Source organism: Umbelopsis ramanniana (assembly GCF_025399195.1).
Source record: "Umbelopsis ramanniana AG unplaced genomic scaffold K450scaffold_58, whole genome shotgun sequence".
NCBI classification, from domain to species: Eukaryota; Fungi; Mucoromycota; class Umbelopsidomycetes; order Umbelopsidales; family Umbelopsidaceae; genus Umbelopsis; species Umbelopsis ramanniana.
The window spans coordinates 773-20,519 of NW_026252144.1; the positions used below are offsets into that span (position 1 = coordinate 773).

The 19,747-nt window shown below is 42.4% G+C and overlaps 7 protein-coding genes across 7 annotated transcripts; 4 read left to right on the forward strand and 3 right to left on the reverse strand.

The window, feature by feature from the left end:
* Window positions 1-1,422: 1,422 nt before the first annotated feature.
* K450DRAFT_254894 (uncharacterized protein) lies at window positions 1,423-1,747 on the reverse strand. The gene has a single exon (XM_051591271.1). It carries the CDS (start codon window positions 1,635-1,637, stop codon window positions 1,464-1,466), a length of 174 nt encoding a protein of 57 aa, XP_051441782.1. The 5' UTR covers window positions 1,638-1,747; the 3' UTR covers window positions 1,423-1,463.
* Window positions 1,748-3,876: 2,129 nt separating this feature from the next.
* K450DRAFT_302407 (uncharacterized protein) lies at window positions 3,877-5,790 on the reverse strand (the record flags this gene model as incomplete). Its single annotated transcript, XM_051593773.1, has 1 exon — window positions 3,877-5,790. The coding sequence occupies one exon, from the start codon at window positions 5,788-5,790 to the stop codon at window positions 3,877-3,879; it is 1,914 nt and encodes a 637-aa protein (XP_051441783.1).
* Window positions 5,791-6,526: 736 nt separating this feature from the next.
* K450DRAFT_178772 (uncharacterized protein) lies at window positions 6,527-8,038 on the forward strand (the record flags this gene model as incomplete). The annotated part of the gene is made up of 1 exon (XM_051584302.1): window positions 6,527-8,038. One exon carries the CDS (start codon window positions 6,527-6,529, stop codon window positions 8,036-8,038), a length of 1,512 nt encoding a protein of 503 aa, XP_051441784.1.
* Window positions 8,039-8,284: 246 nt separating this feature from the next.
* On the reverse strand, window positions 8,285-9,508 carry K450DRAFT_283119 (uncharacterized protein; the record flags this gene model as incomplete). The annotated part of the gene is made up of 1 exon (XM_051593465.1): window positions 8,285-9,508. One exon carries the CDS (start codon window positions 9,506-9,508, stop codon window positions 8,285-8,287), a length of 1,224 nt encoding a protein of 407 aa, XP_051441785.1.
* Window positions 9,509-10,025: 517 nt separating this feature from the next.
* Window positions 10,026-11,285, forward strand: K450DRAFT_213667 (uncharacterized protein; the record flags this gene model as incomplete). The annotated part of the gene is made up of 1 exon (XM_051584820.1): window positions 10,026-11,285. One exon carries the CDS (start codon window positions 10,026-10,028, stop codon window positions 11,202-11,204), a length of 1,179 nt encoding a protein of 392 aa, XP_051441786.1. The 3' UTR covers window positions 11,205-11,285.
* A 1,828-nt stretch (window positions 11,286-13,113) lies between these two features.
* Window positions 13,114-15,558, forward strand: K450DRAFT_283121 (uncharacterized protein). The gene is made up of 8 exons (XM_051593466.1): window positions 13,114-13,276; window positions 13,359-13,737; window positions 13,806-13,869; window positions 13,944-14,220; window positions 14,291-14,332; window positions 14,405-14,512; window positions 14,575-14,852; window positions 14,923-15,558. The coding sequence occupies exons 1-8, from the start codon at window positions 13,189-13,191 to the stop codon at window positions 15,331-15,333; spliced, it is 1,647 nt and encodes a 548-aa protein (XP_051441787.1). The 5' UTR covers window positions 13,114-13,188; the 3' UTR covers window positions 15,334-15,558.
* Window positions 15,559-18,773: 3,215 nt separating this feature from the next.
* Window positions 18,774-19,676, forward strand: K450DRAFT_274365 (uncharacterized protein; the record flags this gene model as incomplete). Its single annotated transcript, XM_051593115.1, has 1 exon — window positions 18,774-19,676. The coding sequence occupies one exon, from the start codon at window positions 18,774-18,776 to the stop codon at window positions 19,674-19,676; it is 903 nt and encodes a 300-aa protein (XP_051441788.1).
* Between the last annotated feature and the right edge of the window lie 71 nt (window positions 19,677-19,747).

Below are 19,747 nucleotides of genomic sequence, written 5' to 3' on the forward strand. Positions count from 1 at the left end.
AATAGTGTAAACTATTATCATAAGCATTCAGCGTTCAGCGTTCATAAAAAGAGAGACTATAGTTAACAGTGCAAGCTATAAGCATAAGCACTTAGCGCTTACAAGAACTGACCGTAGTCAACGGTATAAACCATAAGAACCAGCACTTAGCTCTTATAAAAAATTCATTGTAATTAACGGTGGAAGTTATAAGCTTAAACACTAAGCGCTTGTAAAAAGAGAGACTGCAGTTGACAAGTGCGAGTTACAAGCATAAGCACTTAGAAGTTGTAAAAGAAAAGACTGCATTTAACAAAATAAGCTGTAAGCATAAGCACCTAGCGCTGACAAGAACTGACTGTAGTTAACAGTGTAAGCTATAACCATGAGCACTTATAAAAACTGAGTACTACAGGCAGCGACGTCGTTGATTCAACTCAATGATTAACTAGGCAATCTCTTTACATATCAATTTTAATGTCCCTCCCGCGCTATGTCCCTCGCTAACGCTCGTTCCATCACGCAATGAAAGTTTCCTTAAAGCTATCAGGGCAAGCAGAATCTTGCCGCCAGCGGGGTTTCAAAAATTAATCATAACCTCCAGTTCATCGAGAATGACATGAATGTCGTTCTACATTCCACCCTTCCCCAACTCCATTCCGTTCATTTCCGCCTCCAGTCCATTTCTACACCATTTTACTTTCTTTTTCCATATTTTCCCATTACTTCATAATCGACATTGCCAGATATAAACGATTTAAACTCGACAACTCCTATGCGGCATCAACTCAACCAATCCATTTGTCCTTCCCAATGGTAGCTCATTTGAACGCCAGAACCAAGTAAGCTGACTTTCGGTTATGGGTGATAACATCGACCTTAGTGGCGAGCATTAATGTTCATTTTCTCCGGTGAATGCCTAAGTTATATAGACTCAAACTCGCCCTGCAACATCTACACGCTCTCCAGTATACGTCTGCTACCAACGATAGCCCATTTGAGCATTTAGTGTAAAAGGTACAGGAAGATACATACCATTTGTTTTTATGACATAAATACGTTGATTTCCATAAAAGGCATCGTCTTCAAAGGCAATTGGACTATAGTGAGCTGCTTGATGTCGACTGCAAAGAGATACTGTACTTTATGCTCGCATACAACAAATGAATTCAAAATACCGGCTAAAGATGCTCGTTTATGAAAAAATGAAAGCACCCATCCTGAGAACCATGCCCGCTATGAAGAGTGTTAACGCCTAGCAAATTTGAGAAACATACCTCACACTGTCAATGGTTTCGACGAATCATCGTTCAGAAATACAAATCTACAGACAGTAGGAAGAAAACACTTTCAAAGTTGGCTCATTGTGTTCAGAATGCAAAACGTAAACACCAAAACATAAATTTGAAATTCCATCAGTCAGCTAACATTGGTAAATGAAATATCGACTTTGTACACCGAATTTTCTTTACACTCACAGCAGATCAACATATATTATAGAAAACAAGGTAAGACTGCAAAAAGGTTGCCTTGATCATTGTTATTAACCGTAAGAACTGCTCAACACTAAAGTATAATGACGACGAAGACCAACATCTGACCTTTGGCAATAAAATGGCAATATCCAGAATATACGGGCAAGCTGACAAGAAGCACATTCACAATTTCTGATAGACTATATCGGTAGACATCAATCGTCTGTGCATGCTGACACCAGGCAGAAGCTACGAGAGGCATTTGAAGGACTATCTATATCAGTCTCAGAATTCATTGAGGGAGAACGACTGAGTGGTCAACGACAACTCTGATTCTACAAACAGAATGCAAAAAGATGCAGTGATAAAAGTGGTGGGATATTTTGGACTGCGCTCAGAAATAACTTAACCATCAACAACTCGATCTTACGAACAGGCTACAAAAAGATGTAGTGATTAAGGTGATGGGGATATTTTGGACGGCGCTCAGACATAATTCAACCATCAACACCTCTGACCTTACAATCAAAATGCAAGAAGATGCTGTGATTAAAATGCTGGAATATTTTGGAATGCGCTCTGATATAATTCAACCGTAAACAACTGTGATCTTACGAACAGACTGCAAAAAGATGTAGTGATCAAGACGGCCAGCAGGACCTCACACATGAGCTTCACCGACTCGGATGGGTCTAATGCCCCTCCATCCGATCGAAACAATGGAGGACGTCAAGTCCTCCCCAAAAACAGAAAGAATGCAACAAATATCCCTTTCCTGCATCTCAGATCGCACCCACTGTCTACCTTGTCGGAAACGACAACAGTCGCATATCCGACGATGAACAGCTCATGCCTGCTCCCAGACATGTTCCTGTTGCAGTCGGACCAGTCTCTACACAACGAAAACTCCGTAGTCTCGCAAAACAACGCCAGGCTAGAGAAGCTAGAGAAGCTGCACGTGTAGCTACCGAACCTGTGGTTGATGAACCCATTGCTTCCCTCTCACCTTTACGCAAAAATACGCGGTAAAAAAAAAAGGCTCCATCGTAAGGGTGATATGGAGAGAGCTGAAAAGGAAAGAGCGTGCTGGCGATCTTGTCACTGTTACAGTCGATGAGTATCTCTCGTCCCAGGTAAGTACATTGTATCTTTACGATCACTTTGCGAGACCTTATGTTTTCTAACGTCTTCATCCTCTAGATATGTCACCATTGTCATCTTCGTGAGTTGGAGAAGATCAGAACAGCTGACAACATATCTCACTACAATGTCTTAATCTGTAAAAACTGTAGCACAGTGTGGCAAAGGGATACGAATGCCAGTAAAAACCTGTGCTGGATCGCTCGATCGGTATGGACAGGTGACGGCCACCCAGCACGTTTTCAACGCCCTGCGACCTCATCTAACAACTCAACATCATGGCTGCTACGAACGCAGTTTCTCTCCTATGAGAGATTCAGATATTTTTACGCTAGTCGGTAGGTCACTTCTCATTTTTTAACAGTACATCAAAAAAAAAATTCCAATCTGACCGCAAAATGATTTCGAAATCACAGTATGTTGTTATCAGACAGACTATGCTATCAGACACTCCACTTTTACATCGCACTCTGCATCCCATTTCCAATCAAAATTATTCATCAACAGTACTCCTAAAAGCTATGATAAAACTGCAAATGATTAAAATAATGTAAGAAATTGGCAAACTCTTTCTATTATTACGCATTGTATGCAAACCGTCATGCATTAGCAAGTGTCCAAACGCCACACTGAATTTGACAGTGATTGAGACTTACGGCGTGCTATCGGTACTTAGAGACTCTGTGTTTCGACAGGGATTATAGCACATTGAATAAACAGGGTGCAAGTGTCACTAAAAACGATACACATGGTATGTGACGATGCCAATGGATGATAATTTTCACTCAGGTGTCCATAACACAATTCAAGGGAACAGCTAGCTCTCTACTGAATTCTCAATCAAGGTTCATTTGAAAGTCGGTGTTGTTGCCACTTCTGTTCTGTCTCCGATGTACGGATTTGAAATTCCTTTACTTCTCCGGGTCGAGCAATGCTAGCGTCTCTCTCGGTAACGACTTGAGTCAAAGCTTGTGAAAGATGACTCAACCTCCTGAGGATATCTACCTTCAAATTGTTATATGTGTTCCATCTTGTGCAAGGTAATGAAATGGCATGATCGTATGTCAAGTCAGAGGACTAAGAAAACCTCCAGCCATGATTCACCGTTGTCTTACTCTCGTTCATAGCTTGCAAGCATTAAGTACGGTGTTTTTATTTACGGCATTGATGTGGATAACTATACCCTAAATTCCTCTCAAGTAAAGAATAATATGAAATGGTAGTCATACATGGAGGTGGTAGCTCGATGGACTTTGGGCGAAAAATTGGCTGTGAGAACTCTTCACTCAGTTCTGGACACACTCTTTTGACGTTTATAGTGCTTTGCAACTTCAACTTGCACACCCTTTTCTTCCAACATTTTTTGCAGCAAGTCGACAGAAGGTACAGCTGGGGGCGTTGACCAAATATCTTTGATCTTCGAACCATCGGGTCCAGCAAGCACCGAGCAAACATAAACAATTGTTTGGCCGGCTTCAACAGTTCCCATCAATTGCGGCACAAACGTACGGGGGAACATTACACTGGTATTTCCATGCGGCGCAATGACTCTTGCTGCGCGCTTTGTTACAGAGGAATCCATAATGCCGCTGAAGTCTCCGAGCTTGCATTCGACCCAAGCTGAGCTCGCATCCGAATGAGTGATATCTGCCTTAAAATCTACACGTGGTGCAGCAAATCCACCTTCGACAGTTTCAAGTGTTCTTGATGATGTAATACGATGGACACGCGTATGCCATGGGCCATTGGGGATCAGCCATGTTTCAACCTTTACATCTGGCCAAGGATTCCATAAAGAAAAGAGGATATCTCCAATCAAATACGCGTCTACGCAGTGTTCTCTCACACGATAATGTTTTCCATCATCACTGAACGCAATCATGTTATCAAACGCACCGGTTTGAAATCCTAAGCTGTCGCTTTCAACACTAAAGCCGTACCGAGACGAGTAAGCAAATTTCTTGTATTTCTCTGGGACGCATCGCATTTGCTGTCCAGTTTCTGGTCCCGCTGTCAGGAGTACTGTATGCCCAGGCTGATGTGAGAAAACCATTCCAGGAATCGAAAACGAAGCTACATCTGGTCGGCTCTCCACTGGAAGTTCTTTTGCTGTCCAAAAAGGGTGGTCGGCAGGGAGTTTAAGTGCTGTAAATGCTTTCATGGCCCACCATGGCGATCCGGCGGAGTTGTATCGTTCTGCCATAAATTGATTCGGATAAGCGTATCCGACGGTAAGAAGACCATCTTTGTTCCCTGAAATTGGCTGCGTGGACCACCATCTTAGGTTTCTCAAGTACAGTCCTTTCAGAACTCCCCATGGCAAAGCCTCTTCGTTAGCTAGGGCCAATGCTCCCCAGAAGCCGGCAACTGCATGCCGATATATCAAGCTGCGCCCATACGGCACATTTTCGCCGGTATCCGCAAACCAGTGTTGGAAGTGTTGTGCAAACTTTCGTGCTCGATCCCGAAATCTCTGGCAGCGCTCTTTGTCCTGTGGCCGGTACACAGCGTATATCAGTCCGTAAAAGTGCATAGCAAACGGATTGTAGTAATCGATACGCCTGGTGTCACCTTCATCGTCGCCATCACGGTACCATCCATCACCTATGTACAGGCTTTCCAAATCCTGCAAGTATTCCTCTGTCATAGATTCATCTACCTTGATTCCAACTTTGTCCAGGCCAAGATCGACCATAACGCGGAAGAATTTATGGTTGTTTCCATGGAAATTAGTATTGCGACCCTGGATTAAGTACTTGGCGACATTGTTTTTGGTTTCTTCGTCCAATGGATCCCAGATATGCTCCGGTACCAGTAACATCGCATAACCAAGAGCGGCTATCTCAACTTGTCGCTGATCCATTGAAGAAACCTCCCCCCAGTATTCGGGATGCATGGGGTCAGTGCCATTCTTTAACCCCTCCCGGTACCGCTCCCAATGGGCGAAACTTGCCCCTCCTGCTACCATGGGAGCAATACCAAACAGTGGCCTGGCAAACCCTTCTAAATCAGAAGAAGCTCGATCGAATGATGCCCCTGACGCGTCAAGTTGCACTCGAGCGTTGCCTTCAGAGAAAGTAGGTAATAATGGTTCGAACATCTCGTTGACAGCTTGTATGACATCGTCCCTTGTCTGAAACTTGTTTCCAGCCGATGGGTTAAATTGCGACTGTGGGATAACACTTGAATCAATCATAGTTGGTAGGATTTTCTTATGACAAAGTGTGAGTTTTCTATACAGCTGTAGCTTTATGAATATAAGTATTTTGCACTCAGATTTGTAGAAGACTGTTCAACCGAGAGACGGATCAGATTCTAAATCCTAATTGTGAGGGACGATGGCTCGGGTAAAAGTTTCGTCAAGTCCCTTTTCAGTACATTTACCAATTTAGACAATTACCTGGTTTCTGTAATATAATACCAACACAGAGCAGGCTTAGGAAACATAAAACCACGGCCACTATGAATCTCTGGTACGTTTTTTTCATAAGTTATATTTTCTTGCATAGTACCTGACGATGCAGCCCCTAATTTTTTTGACAAATCATTGGTGCGATCCTAAGGACCCGTTGGCAAATCACAAGACCACGTCCAATTTTGTACTATATCCTTCATTTGGTTAAATTAGGCCGCAAAAAAACGTTTGAAGCTTGATACATCGCACAAAGTTCACAAGGACACTTCAACACAACTTCATTTTAGGTTCTTCCCCGTGGGGAAACCGTTTCATCAGTGTAGCTCTCAAGCTCTACGGTCATTTTCTTCTACGCCTTCAACGAAACGGTATAAATTGGTTTGCCACTTTGCAAGTTGTTTCCTTACTCAAGCATTTTTGGCAGAATCATTCATATCACAAACAGATCTAGTCTTTCTCCATCAAAATGAAGACACAGCCCACAAAGGAATTGTATGGTTCAAGTGTAGATGCTACTATGTTGAGGGAGGTAGTTCCGAAGAGGACCAAAATGTGGTGGCATTATCCGGCTCTGCGCACTCTCAACCTGCTACTGATCTGCGCTATAGTAACAGATGTAACTAACGGCTATGATGGATCTATGTTAAACGGACTACAAATCATTGAAAGTTGGCAAGAGTACTTTAACAAACCCACTGGTTCTATTCTTGGCGTTATCAGCAACGGAACTCGATTTGGACAAGTAGGGTCTCTCTTTGTTTCTGCAACACTTATCCAAAGATTCGGACGACGAAAACCTATCGCCATTGGCTCACTCATTCTACTGGTTGGAGTGATTTTGCAAACCGCAGCGGTGAATACGGCAATGTTTGTTGTTGGACGTGTATTCATTGGTTTTGGTAACGGTATTCAAGCGACGGCATGTCCTATTCTTGTGGCTGAGCTGGCTTATCCAACCCAACGTACGCAAATCACGGGCATTATGAACAGTACTGGATCATTGGGGTCACTGTTGGCTGCGACAATCACATTTGGTACATCTTATCTAGGCGCATCTACCTGGAGCTGGCGCCTACCTAGTTTGCTACAGGCAATGTCTTCTATTCTCCAATTGATCATGAGTTTCTACGTACCGGAATCGCCACGATGGCTGGTATACAACAATCGCAGAGAGGAAGCATGGCAAATTTTGGCTAAATATCATGCTGAAGGAGATGAAGACTCGGAATTGCTTAAATTTGAGATGGAAGAAATTGATGCCGCAATCGCACGGGAGAAGTCTCAGTCGCTTACTTCTTGGATGGAATGGTTCCGCACACCGGGTAATCGACATAGATTCTTCATTGTGCTCACCATAGGGTTTTTGATCCAATGGTGTGGGAATGCTTTGATATCGTACTATCTCGGAATTCTTCTCAAAACAATCGGTATCACAGATCAAAAAAGTCAACTTATCATCAACGTGGGCATCAATATCAACGGCATGGTTTGGGGAAATTTCTTTTCCTTGTGGATTGAACGTGTTGGCCGCCGTCCTATGTTCTTCATGGGCTTATCAGGCATGTTCTGTGCTTTCCTCATTCTTACAGTTGTGACGGGCATCAATCAGAGCACAGGTTTCCACAACACATCAGCTTCACAAGCTTCACTTGCCATGATCTTCGTATTTGGAGCCTTTTACAAGATGGCTGGACCGGTATGCCCCAGTTACGTTGCGGAAGTTAGCCCTTATGATTTGCGCGCTAAGGCTTTCGTCATAAATGGATTCGCTGACGCTGCTGCTAATGTGTTCAACGGTTTTACTAATCCAATCGGAATGGTCGCACTCGGGTGGAAGTACTATATCGTTTGGTGTTGTGTACTGGTCAGTAATTTCTTTCTTGTGTACTTCTTCTATCCGGAAACCAAAGGCCTTTCTCTGGAAGAAGTAGCCATTAAGTTCGATAAAGATCAAGCCGACATTTTTGAAAGCGAACCTGGTCAAGCGGAAGCTGTTGATGCTCCACTGGAAGTTGGAGAAGAAAAATGATGTAGTTGTTGTATCCATATCTACCCATACGAAATGTAGTCCATATTTTAAAGCGGTTTATTTCTTCACCTCAAATATAATGCAATGTTACAATAAACATGTACCGCAGTCATTACGAGAAAATACTCCAATTAATGCATGCCTTTTCCTCCTCTCTTTTTTTATACAAAGTATCAAAAGGTCTCCTCCTCTTTTCAGTTTTTTTTTAAAACAATTTGAATATATTTATTAAAAGCTCTTGTCATCCTAATTGATAAGTCCCATGTCTAGTAGTCTATTAACTGTCTCAATAAAATAGTAGTCGGCATAAACCAAACCTGTATCAGCAATTCTGAGACCTGGCATGGCATCAGCATTATTGTTGACAGTGCTATGTTCCAGGATAGTATCTCCATTTCCAGAGGAAGCAGTAATTGCACGAGACAAAATTTTGGAGATGTGTGGTAAATAGTTCAAGGTTGGGTCTAACTGCTGTTGTAAAAGCATACCAGAGCAAGCAATCATAGCAGCAGACACATCCCAATATGTCGGTCGCTCTACATCAAAGTCCCAGTATACAGTACCATCCTCTGCAAGTTTAGAGAGAAACATTTCCGTGAACTTCTTGGAAGCCTCTAGGAACTTGGGATCCTTAGTGTACTTGTAAGTAACAGCATAACCGTATAGCGCCCATGCTTGACCACGACTCCAGGTACTGTCATCGGCATAGCCTTGGTGAGTCATTTTACCTGTGACTTCTCCAGTTTGTGTATCATACACTACAAGGTGATAGCTCGAGTTATCAGGTCTGAAGTGATTCTTTAGAGTTGTCTCTGCATGAGTGGTGGCAATGTCATAGAACTCTTTATTGCCACTCTTCTCCGCAGCGTAGTAAAGAAGCTCCAAATTCATCATGTTATCAATGATGACAAGGAAGTGCTTGTTCATGTCGGTGTATGAGTATGATTTGCTGACCTTCTCATTCCAGGATCGGATGGCTTTTGTCTTAGAGCTATATCGAGTTGTCAATGACTTTGCAGCCTGAATGATGATATCTAAGGCCGCTTCATTGCCAGTGAGCTCGTAATCACGTTGAAATGCAGGCATAATCAGGAATCCAATATCGTGAGTATTGGTATTAAATTGTTGCTCAACAAGACCAGATTCCCAGTGACGACCAGCCTTCAGTAACTGCTCACTGCTTACAGTAGTTGATTCGGCGTCACCGTTTTTCTTCAGCTGTCTCTCATATAAAGCCCATATGCTACCAGGAAAGAAACCTGAAGTCCACTTGAATGCCGGCACGTACTCGTACTTGTCAGTGCCTGGAGTAGTGTAGTGCGGAAACTCGGTTGGAGGATCTTCCTTGTTCAAGGCTGGAGCTGCAACCTTCCAGATAGTGTCATAAATCTTAGGTGATAGTAACCCTTTAATGTCCACGTGGTCTTGTCCGCTGGAGGAGGTGCGGCCTGTTTCGTTTGATTGTGTCATGATTTCTTGTATGCGCAGTGTATGAAAATTTGACTAGATTTTCCCAAAGACAATAGTTTTAAAGAAATTGGGTATAAGATAAAGCGAGAAGCAGTAACAACTTTTCTCACACATTTATGTTTACCCCAGGCGACCGACTTCGCCGTCAATTACCCCGATCGTCATTTTGCAAACTCTATAATTCGTCCTCTGGTCACTGCAGTTGTACAGCACCATACTAGGAAGAAAACCCTTAGAGGGCTGGAGCTGGAGTGTTTACAGGGGATTTGGTAGCTTCCCTATTGTGGAGAATGTACTCGATAAAGGTGCTTATATTTATCACCAGCCTCTATTAACCCAATATATGGTTTTTATGTTCCAAGTATTGAGTTTACAAAGCTTGCGCTCTGAAAAATCTCCTTATTTGTAGGTTTTCCTTTTCTTAGGACCTCCGTTAGGTGAAAACTTTACCCATGGATCGAACACATTAGCTATTTATACGGTAATAACATCAAAATAGCCACATTAAACACGAACGATGAAAAAATCACTTATTACGTGGTCGGAATCTAATCTCACAGCCGCTAAAGCTCGGTTGACAAACCCACTTCTTGCCCCGGCCTACAAATCATTGATCGCAGCTGCTGACCAAGCACTGGACTGCAGCCCATTTTCTGTAACTCATAAGACTACATTGCCACCAAGTGGTGACAAGCACGACTATTTGAGCATCGCCCCATACTGGTGGCCAGATGCTTCAAAACTTGACGGCTTGCCATACATCAATCGAGACGGTGAATTCAATCCTGCATCAAGAGATTCCAGTACAGATAGCATACGCTTCAAGGAGTTTACTTCTGTACTAGAGTCATTGTCCCTAGCATATTATTTCAGTGATGATCGAAAGTATGCTGATAAAGCCGTCGCTCTGCTCAATGCGTGGTTCTTAGATGCAGAAACTCTCATGCATCCACATCTGGAGTACGGCCAAGGTATTGCAGGCGTTACAACTGGCCGAGGAATTGGTTTGATTGACACTCGAAATATAACAACAATAATCGATTCCATCATAATTTTGGACCCCGTCCTAACTGAGAAGCAGGTACGAGGACTAGAGGATTGGTTTGAACAGTTTTTACAATGGCTATGTACTAGCAAGAATGGCTTGGAGGAAAGGAATCAAATGAACAACCACGGCACATTCTACGATTCACAAGTGGCATGCATTGCCATCTTCCTTGGTAAAGACGACTTAGCAAAGGACAGAATACGCGACACCTTGACCAACCGCTTACCAGAACAGATCGAATCGGACGGCAGGCAGCCAAAGGAACTTCATCGAACGCGCTCCTTCCATTATAGTGCATTCAACCTCACTGCATATGCTCGAGTGGCCAGGTATGGTCAATTGCTTGGTTTGGATTTATGGCATGCCGACCCATCCGGTACTGGTAGCCCCATGCTGAAAACTGCTATTACATGGCTGGCTTCGTTTATTCCAAACCCGAATTCGTGGCCGTACCCAGAGCTTACAGGTGTCCAGGTTCTTCCGTTGGCTATGGATGGCGCCTTACCTGTATTTTTACAGGCATTATTAGAGTTTGGCACGGATCAAGATCTGTCGACCGCCCTTGGAATTGCTGCAAAAGAAGTACCTGAAGCTCGTGACTGGCTCATATGGCCCATGACAGAGGCTGACTTGACTGCATTAGCTTAATCTATGAAATGTGCATAACTACTATTAGAGTGTTCAGCAACTCGACTATCTAATGCTTCCATAACAATCTGATTTTAAATGAACTTCATAGCAAACATTACAAGCTTTCGTAAAGACGATAGAGTAAATGATTTTTAATGCTGAGAAGAGCAGAGCTAAGGGCCGACGGCTACTTTTGTAAAGGGTCAGCAAATAGTGAAGATTATTGCAGGCATAGAAAAAATATGAATATGAACAGCCGTGCCTTTGTCAATCAACATGTCGGAGCAGCTTAGTGTGAATCGATTGCACTCAATTTCGAATTAAAGAAGCTTTTACCGATCACACAATAGCTTTTGTCTTCTTTCAACTTGTTATAAGAAGATATATGAAATATATCTTTGCACCACTACATACCATGCTTAGCGTATTTTCTGATGCCTGCACCTTATCCTACTGGAAGTAATAGTTCAGTTGAAAGCACAGAGCCTTCGAGAACATGCTTGTTAATGCGTTCCTTACCTACGTCAATTGACTTTGTTGTAGCTGAGAAGTGTTGACCTTGATGCGGAATTGTGAATCGTTTGAATAAAGAGAGTAGTACATCGGTTGAGGTCTCTTAAAATAAATGAGGAATCGCTGAGGAGGAGATGGTATTTAATAGCGTATGAGGTCACATTTTATGCAAAACAAATTTTTGCACTTTTAACCTTGAACGTGCAATCTACAATTTCTTATCTTTGCCATTGATCTTTGGACAATGCAATAATCGCTCATATAAATGGAAGATGTATATATCCGTGGCAGCAAATGACTCTCACCGAATATGGCCTACTATTCTGTTGAGATGCAGTAGGTACGCTTGATACGATACGTCCTCAGTACATTTGCAGCCTTTCAGGTATCAGGAAGCATATATTGCTGCTGAAGTGACATGATCTACCTAAGAAATGGATATGATGGCATGATAATATGGATTGCCGTTTTCAAATCGTTTAGTAGTTTGAAAAACAGTAGCATTGACTCATATCCCGTGCGCGAACTTTGCCTCTCTCTGATTTGCAGAGTACCACCGGCTTACGGAGCAGAAGATAGAAGCTATGTATACCCTTCGTTTTAGATCGACCACCTCCTCTTCTTACATTTCCATTCATTCCAAGGCGAGAGTTGCGGAGTTCAGATGTGTATGATTCTGTATTGCTATGAGCCACCTTCCTAAAGATGGCAGCAGATTTGATCGTTGTACACACTTAAGTTCGCAAATATTTTTTTTCAATTTACAATTCTGACTTTATATTTTATCACTGTTTATGCATCCTGCATATTTCATTCAGTATCTGGTTTCAATGTAACACTAAAGGATTTGATATCAATGATGAAGAGTGAGAATGAAAAAGCTATGGCCATTTCTGAAAGGTGTGCTGAGCTGAACGTAGCACAAGCATGGTAGTTGTCATACTCTTCTAACCCCATCAATATAAGCCTGTCAACCAAAGCAACTTGCAATGACAGTGCAAGCGATAGGGTATTAGAATGTCAGGTATCAAGCAATGATGAAACAACCCTTCGAAGATACTGATGCTAAAGAAGTGTGTGTACCCAGCTTGATTGAACACGATGGCAAAATTAGGTTTCTAATCAAGCTCAGCAAGTACCTGATGAAAATCATAAAGTTTATCTGGCGAGCATTCTATTTGCGACTCTCTGAAGTGATACTCTTAAACCTCCATGGAAGATGTTGAGTGATTGTTTCGTTTCCTGAAGCTGACGAACGGCCTTTGGTAGCCATAAGTGGCTGATGAGACTGTTTGTGAGCCTTTCGGGAAATGTCCCATGCTGGTGGAACCGACAAAATGCGGCAAACAACCTCACTGCGCCTCGATAAACAGGGCATCTACTGGCACTTCAGCCCAGACTGATTCCCAGAACTCTTATTTCTACTTTAATTCTTCTCCGTTACACTTTTTCCTCTTTTCTTTCTACTCATTCGCAGATAGCTTGCAATATGAAGCTGTGGTTCCCGGCCGTCACCGCATTTTCATTTTTGTTCCAATTGACAAATGCTGCCAGTGTGACAAGTAGAAGCGCTGGTGGTAAGAATGCGTTTTTTTACAAGTGCTTCTCGTGATAACAAGCGCAACATATCTAACCAGTCATTGATCATCATATTTACAGTTTGTGCTGCTGTTCAACGAAAAGTTTTCTGTTACGGCGGTTACGATATTTACGGGAACATCACGTCCGATACATGGTCGATCGACGCATCAACCGACTTTGCCCTCTCAGGACCGTCATGGACTAATATCACCGATAACAATTTCGTAACAACGGCGACCGGTTATGGTGTAGGCGTCGCTCTGAACGACGGTGTATCTTTCCTCGTCAACGGTGGCTTGAGTAATCCAACAAACACTACTGAGACCAACCAAACCACCGTTTTGAATACCGCCACAAATACCTGGACTGCTATCAACAGTAGTCTAATCACTCAAACTCGTCAGCATACAGCCGTTGTTGATGCCAATGGAAAAGTTTGGCTTTGGGGTGGTGTTAGGTAATATTAAGCCTGTCCATCAGCTTGTAGATAAGTGAATATTCATATATCAGTCTTTTTTTTTACAGTGACTACAAAACTGGTAACCTGAACACTTCTTACTGGGGTGCTTTTACTACATTGAATCCTGTGGTATGTCTTTACATATCGACACCTACGTACTCAAACTATACTAACTTTCTTGATATTCTCATTTTGTCCTTTAGACTTGGGAATGGGGTGGTCCTGACTCAGGTAATAGTGGTCCAAACGCTCGAGTAGGCCATACAATGACCATCACACCATCTGGAAAAATCATCATCATTGGTGGTCTGGTTGCCACTAAGTCGTCCACTTTGGATGCTCAAGGTTATATGCAATGGACCTTGTCTGGTGCCTCCTCAAGCGATGTCCCCCAATACGATACTGGCAACGGTTTATGGAACTTGGTCACGGCAACTGGATCGATTCCAGCGTCACGAACCCTACATTCTGCTACCCTCGGTATGTCTGCCATCAATGTAACATGTTCATATTTGGTTATTCGTCACTCATTCACAGAATTTATTTCTAGCCGCTGATGGAACCTCTATCATTGTGTTTGGAGGAGCAACAGGTTTGTAGCTTGTAATTTGATGCATTTTTTATCTCCATGAAATATTGAATGAACTTTGATTACTCTCTACAGACGACCTTAATTCAGTGTATGGCGACTTGCATATCTTTGACACCGTCTCAAATGCCTGGACCGTCCTAAATATTTCCAATGGACCCAACCCTCGAGCTGCTCACAATGGTAAGTAACTTCTATATTGCGTCTCATGTCATTGATTGCTTTGCTAAGACTTTATACATTAGCTGTGCAAATAAATACGACAATGTTTGTCATGTTTGGCTGGGATTTTACATTTGCACCTTTGTCAGACATACATGCGTTGGATACTGTCAACTGGAGATGGGTTTCTGAATACAGTGCTTCAGGCTATCCACTTTTGAGTGCCAACACTACCACTAACACCACTAACACCACAAGCCCTGATTCGAACAACAACTCAAGTTCCAAGAGCTCTCAAAACTCTGGTAGCTTATCTACTGGTGCCATTGCTGGCATTGCTGTCGGTGCAGTCGTTGTTGTGGTAAATATATGTTTTGGTTATAACAAGAGCTGCCTATGCCTGGACACTAAACCTTGCTTCGTATTTGTAGATCGGTGTTGGTGCATTCTTAGTATTCTACTTCCGCCGTAAGAACAAGAAAAGCCCTCTGCAAATGGAACCTGCCACAGGAAACTATGGACAGCCGCCACCTATGCAAGAAAAGCCACTACCTCCACAACATCAATACTCTAACCAGCCTGAAGAGATTATATTCAACGACGGCAGTAGATCTGACGCCAAAGACTCATACTACGCTCAGAGCACTTCACAGCAGCACCACAACTCCTTTATTGGCTCACAAGGATATACAGCTTCTTCTGAGCAAGCTGAAGACACTCCACCATATAGCGCTGGTTTGAGATCACCTAATACTTATGACACCATTACCACCAGCAAGCCTGATGCCCATGATGTACCTCACTTTACACTCCAACCTAGCAAGCCTAATGAGGACGACTAAACACAATTTGTGTCTTGTACCCCACGTTTTCAAATTGGCTGATAATTTTTTCATGGCGATGTAGTTATTGACTTCTAACTCTCTTCCGATCCTTTGCAATATTATTGTAAAAGCATATACCGTTTTATATTTAACATATAGTGGGACTTTTTGAGATCAAATATTCGTTCTCGCATGGCAATAAAAAGCACTATTTATATATGTAGTGTTCACCATGGGTACAACACTTGTCAATGGATATTTGCTGTCCAGTATGCTCGGCCTCAAACTTAAAAAAAAAAAGTATGCCCCCCAAAAGAGACGTACGCAAGCACAAGACGTTAATAAGTATAGTAGCGTTCATGTTGGTAAAAGACAAATACAATGGACTTCTCCAAAGTATCCGATGAGCACAACAGCCAGACATAACGATTTAGGTTTATGGTTTTTTCATTTGGTTATATATGATTTTCAACGGAAAGATAATCATTCGACGGTTTCGAAGCTTGTAGACTTTGAAGATAATGCTATCAGAAAGCTCATCTAAAAGCTACCGTTATATTAACCTAATAAAAATCATCTTTTGCAGACAATACCACTGTCAGTGGCTGCTCAATCTTTTTTGGATCAGAGTGGCCTTGTATGTTGTTTCAGTCGATACAGAGCAATAACATTGGCAATAATTAATCTCATTTCCGTTGTGAACCATGTTCAGTAATAAGCTTTTAGAACGGCCACTACATTTGGTTACGCGCGACTTTGGGCTCTGCAGTGGATATTTTCACATTGGACTTAACGATGACTAGGGATTCATAAAACATATGTTATTGACAATCCAAACCAAACCAAATACCAAATACCAAATGTCAGATATTGTGACGTCGTGAAGGTTTGTGCTTTATATACACAGCCTTAAATACTATGGTATGATGTGACAACTATAACGTATATTCTGATTACATTAACTTGGAATAGAGTACATCAATGGTATTTGACGATGCCAACGACTGCTCTTCCGATCAGTCATCTGTTGATAGCGTTGGTCAGTCTCGCAAGCGAAGAAGGAATCAAAGCTGGGTTATCGCAAATCATCATGCAGAAGTAGACGGCGTGACCTCCAAGTTGCTCCTTCGGTGCCTACATTGTCTGAAAACCGTCAGCTACACTAATTATGTGAGTAGCCCAATGATTTCACATTTGCTTCGCCAACATGCTATAACTGAGAATAGTCCGGCGCGCGCTGAGAATATGGATTTTGCAAATCCTCGCATGAACTCTTATTTTCAACGCACACAAAGCAGTCTTTTTTCATCCGAAGTGTGGAAGAGGCTAACTGTTGACATGATTATCGAATGCAAACTTCCGTTAAATTTCGCACAAAAGCCAAGTTTCAAAAGGTTACTAAACTACGCTCGACATAGGACTCTTCCCGAGATCGAAATGTTAAACCACCCCTGCACTGCTGTTTACGACGGTATCCTCCGCCGCTTTGACCTGAAGGTTGAAGAAGTTAAAAGGATACTTAAGGCACAGGATTGGATAAGCTATACTACGGATGTTTGGACCAGCCCATGGGAAGTTTCCTACCTCGGAATAACCGCTCATTGGATAGATTGTGATTGGGAAGAGAAAAATGTGCTGATAGCATTCAGTCCAATACATGGATCACATACAGGTAACCTTTCATGGCCCAATTGCTTCTTTGTGATGTATGCTTTTGCATATTAAAGAACTTTATCACAGGCGACAATCTAGCGACCATTTTTGTCGATGCACTTCAAAATTTGGACTTACTTGGCTCTGTCTTTGCCATTACGACAGATAATGCTAGTCACATGCTCAGAATGGTTGAGAAGGTTGAGAAGCTTATTCGACAAACCGACCATTCTCATGCTCAAGCTTGTGTTCATAGGATGTTTTGTATTGGACATGTATTGAATCTTGCAGTTCAAAAAATTTTGAAAGCTGGGACAGGCATTGCTCCCGCTGAAAATATGATAGATATGAGCATAGACAGTTCAAGAGGAAAACCAGTCGACAAGCTCAGGCAAAGTCTCGTATGGATCAGATCTAGCCATCAAAACATAGAGCGCTTCAGACGTTGTTGTCTATCATTGCGCCTATCTGAAATCGGCCTTGACGTGGACGTCAACACTCGATTGGAGAGCACATGTGCAATGATACAAATGGCACTAGAGTGTTCGCCAGCCTTAAATCAGATGATGGCAGATGGACCTGAACATATGAGGCTTTCTGAGACAGATTGGGAGTTTCTCAAGATAGCTTCGCTTATACTCGCACCATTTGATCAGTTCAGAAAATTGTACTGGCGATATCAATACGCAACTATCAATATGGCAACACTATTATATGTGAGCTTGAAAAATAGTCTCTCCGCCATACAAGATGATTTATGTTAGTAAGGTCACAGTTAGTGTTGATTCTGGCGATTTAAAGCATCTAATAGTTTATTCGCACAGCAAATCAAAATAATCCTCGAAATGAAGGCTTAACAATCGGTGTGACTAAAGCTATTGCCAAATTGGACGAGTACTTTAGCGAAACCTGGAATGGCACAATACTGGCTACAGCGGTAGCTTTGGATCCTCGTTCCAAGTTTGTATTCTGGGAAAATGCGGATCTCCAACGGCAAGATATTGATGCTGGCAAAGAGACAGTGCGTCTTGCTTGGCAGGATTTTCGGCCATCTGTCACGCCTAGTCCTACGGACTCACAGAAGTTGTTTCGACAAGACGTCGTTCACGAAGACGAATTTACGTATTATATTACAGGAAAAATATCGCCAGCAACGGTCGATTTTGATATGCTACAATATTGGAAGGTGAGACAGGCAGTATATCCAAACCTCAGTAAAATGGCGAGGAAACATTTGGCTGTACGTGCGAGCTCAACCCCAAGCCGACGTTCCTTTTGGCGAGCTCCATTATTTGTCTCAAATCTGCGAAATGAGTTCGAGCCCACTTTATTTAATAGGCGTATATTACTGCGGTCAATGGAAAGATTAATACATGAATACATGTAGCAATAAAGCGTTCTATCAAATTCAAGCGTATTGTACTATAAGCAACTATCCTTCATCCTCGCTCAGTCATGAGATGTTAACGGCCGCGTGGAAAGCGCGATGACTTTTATTTATATAATAAAATATTCATATTTAAAGAAATGATCTACGCAACTACTCTCTTTAGTCGTGCAGGAAGCGAACAGAAATATCCATAGGGTGGTGGGTGGGAAGATCTCATTCCTTTACTCGTCTTCGGATAGTTTGTATGCCAACTTCGCTGCGCTCGTCGGCCTTCCAAAACAAATGCTTAGCTCCAGCGTGCTCCAAAACGTAGTCACTTGCCCAGTAGAACCGGGTGTGAGATGCCAATTTACGCCGATTACAAGTAGCCCATTGATCTCATACTTGCTCGCCGACATTCAATAATATCCTAGAAATGGAATGGAAAAGAAAGCGAGCGAAAAAAAATTACAAAGATGTCAGCAGCGAGGGGTCAGATGTATATGGTATCATCGACGACATCAACGACATACCAAGCGACACAAGCAGCTGGGGTCGAGAGCATTTGGTGGCTCTAAAGATACATTACAACAACCAACTCCGATCTGCTGAAATAGCGCCTCTCCATGGGAAATATGAGAAGCTACTTCTAGACTCGTGGGAGAAGCCTCATTTCGAATATGCAACAAACGAACAAATAAAGGGATTCGACAAATCGGTCGCATCTATCATCATGAAAATAAAATACATCATCAAGTTGCACACGGGGCCGGCAAAGAAAGAAGTACGGGTAGACGGGTTCATGATGTCGCTTCTGACTTTTCTCGAGTTCGACGAATACCCGTGTATGATGTATCCTCAATACATGTATACAGCCAAATTCCAAGGAGACAAAACGATACGCTGTAAGGTTGAGTTCATCGTGACTAATTCACAATCTTACGTATTGTTGATTGTGGAAGACAAACACGAAGATAACACTGGATCCTTCAATGACTGGTCCGAAAATAAAATAGCAGGCGAAATGTTTGGATGCGTCTATCACACTGTGCAGATGTCTGAATACACCCGAGAGCTGAAGCTCCCGATTGTTGTGAATGCCATAAGAATCATAGGCACGTTGTTCACATTCTACACAACCGAAGCATATAAACCCTATATCGACGAATGCTATCATCGGCTCCCAATCAAAAACAAGATGGATATTTTCAGATATCCTAGTGCGCCTGTTATGTCAGAAGATACTTTAGCACCTGTTATTGGATTAGATTTTTGTTATCCAAGCGAGCGCCGTGAGATATTAGGGATATTGAAAGCAATACACAACAAAGCCGGTTAGCCACATGGATGTTTTAAAGCGATTGATTAAGCTAAACAAGATGCTGTAATTCGTACATAGATAACGCTTTC

Bases quoted from the DNA above. Each gene is read 5' to 3' on its own strand.
- K450DRAFT_254894 (XM_051591271.1), bottom strand. From the start codon at position 1,637: ATGTGCTTCTTGTCAGCTTGCCCGTATATTCTGGATATTGCCATTTTA.
- K450DRAFT_283121 (XM_051593466.1), top strand. From the start codon at position 13,189: ATGAAGCTGTGGTTCCCGGCCGTCACCGCATTTTCATTTTTGTTCCAA. The intron at 13,277-13,358 runs GTAAGAATGCGT...TCATATTTACAG, and splicing joins GACAAGTAGAAGCGCTGGTG to TTTGTGCTGCTGTTCAACGA. The intron at 14,221-14,290 runs GTATGTCTGCCA...ATTTATTTCTAG, and splicing joins CCTACATTCTGCTACCCTCG to CCGCTGATGGAACCTCTATC.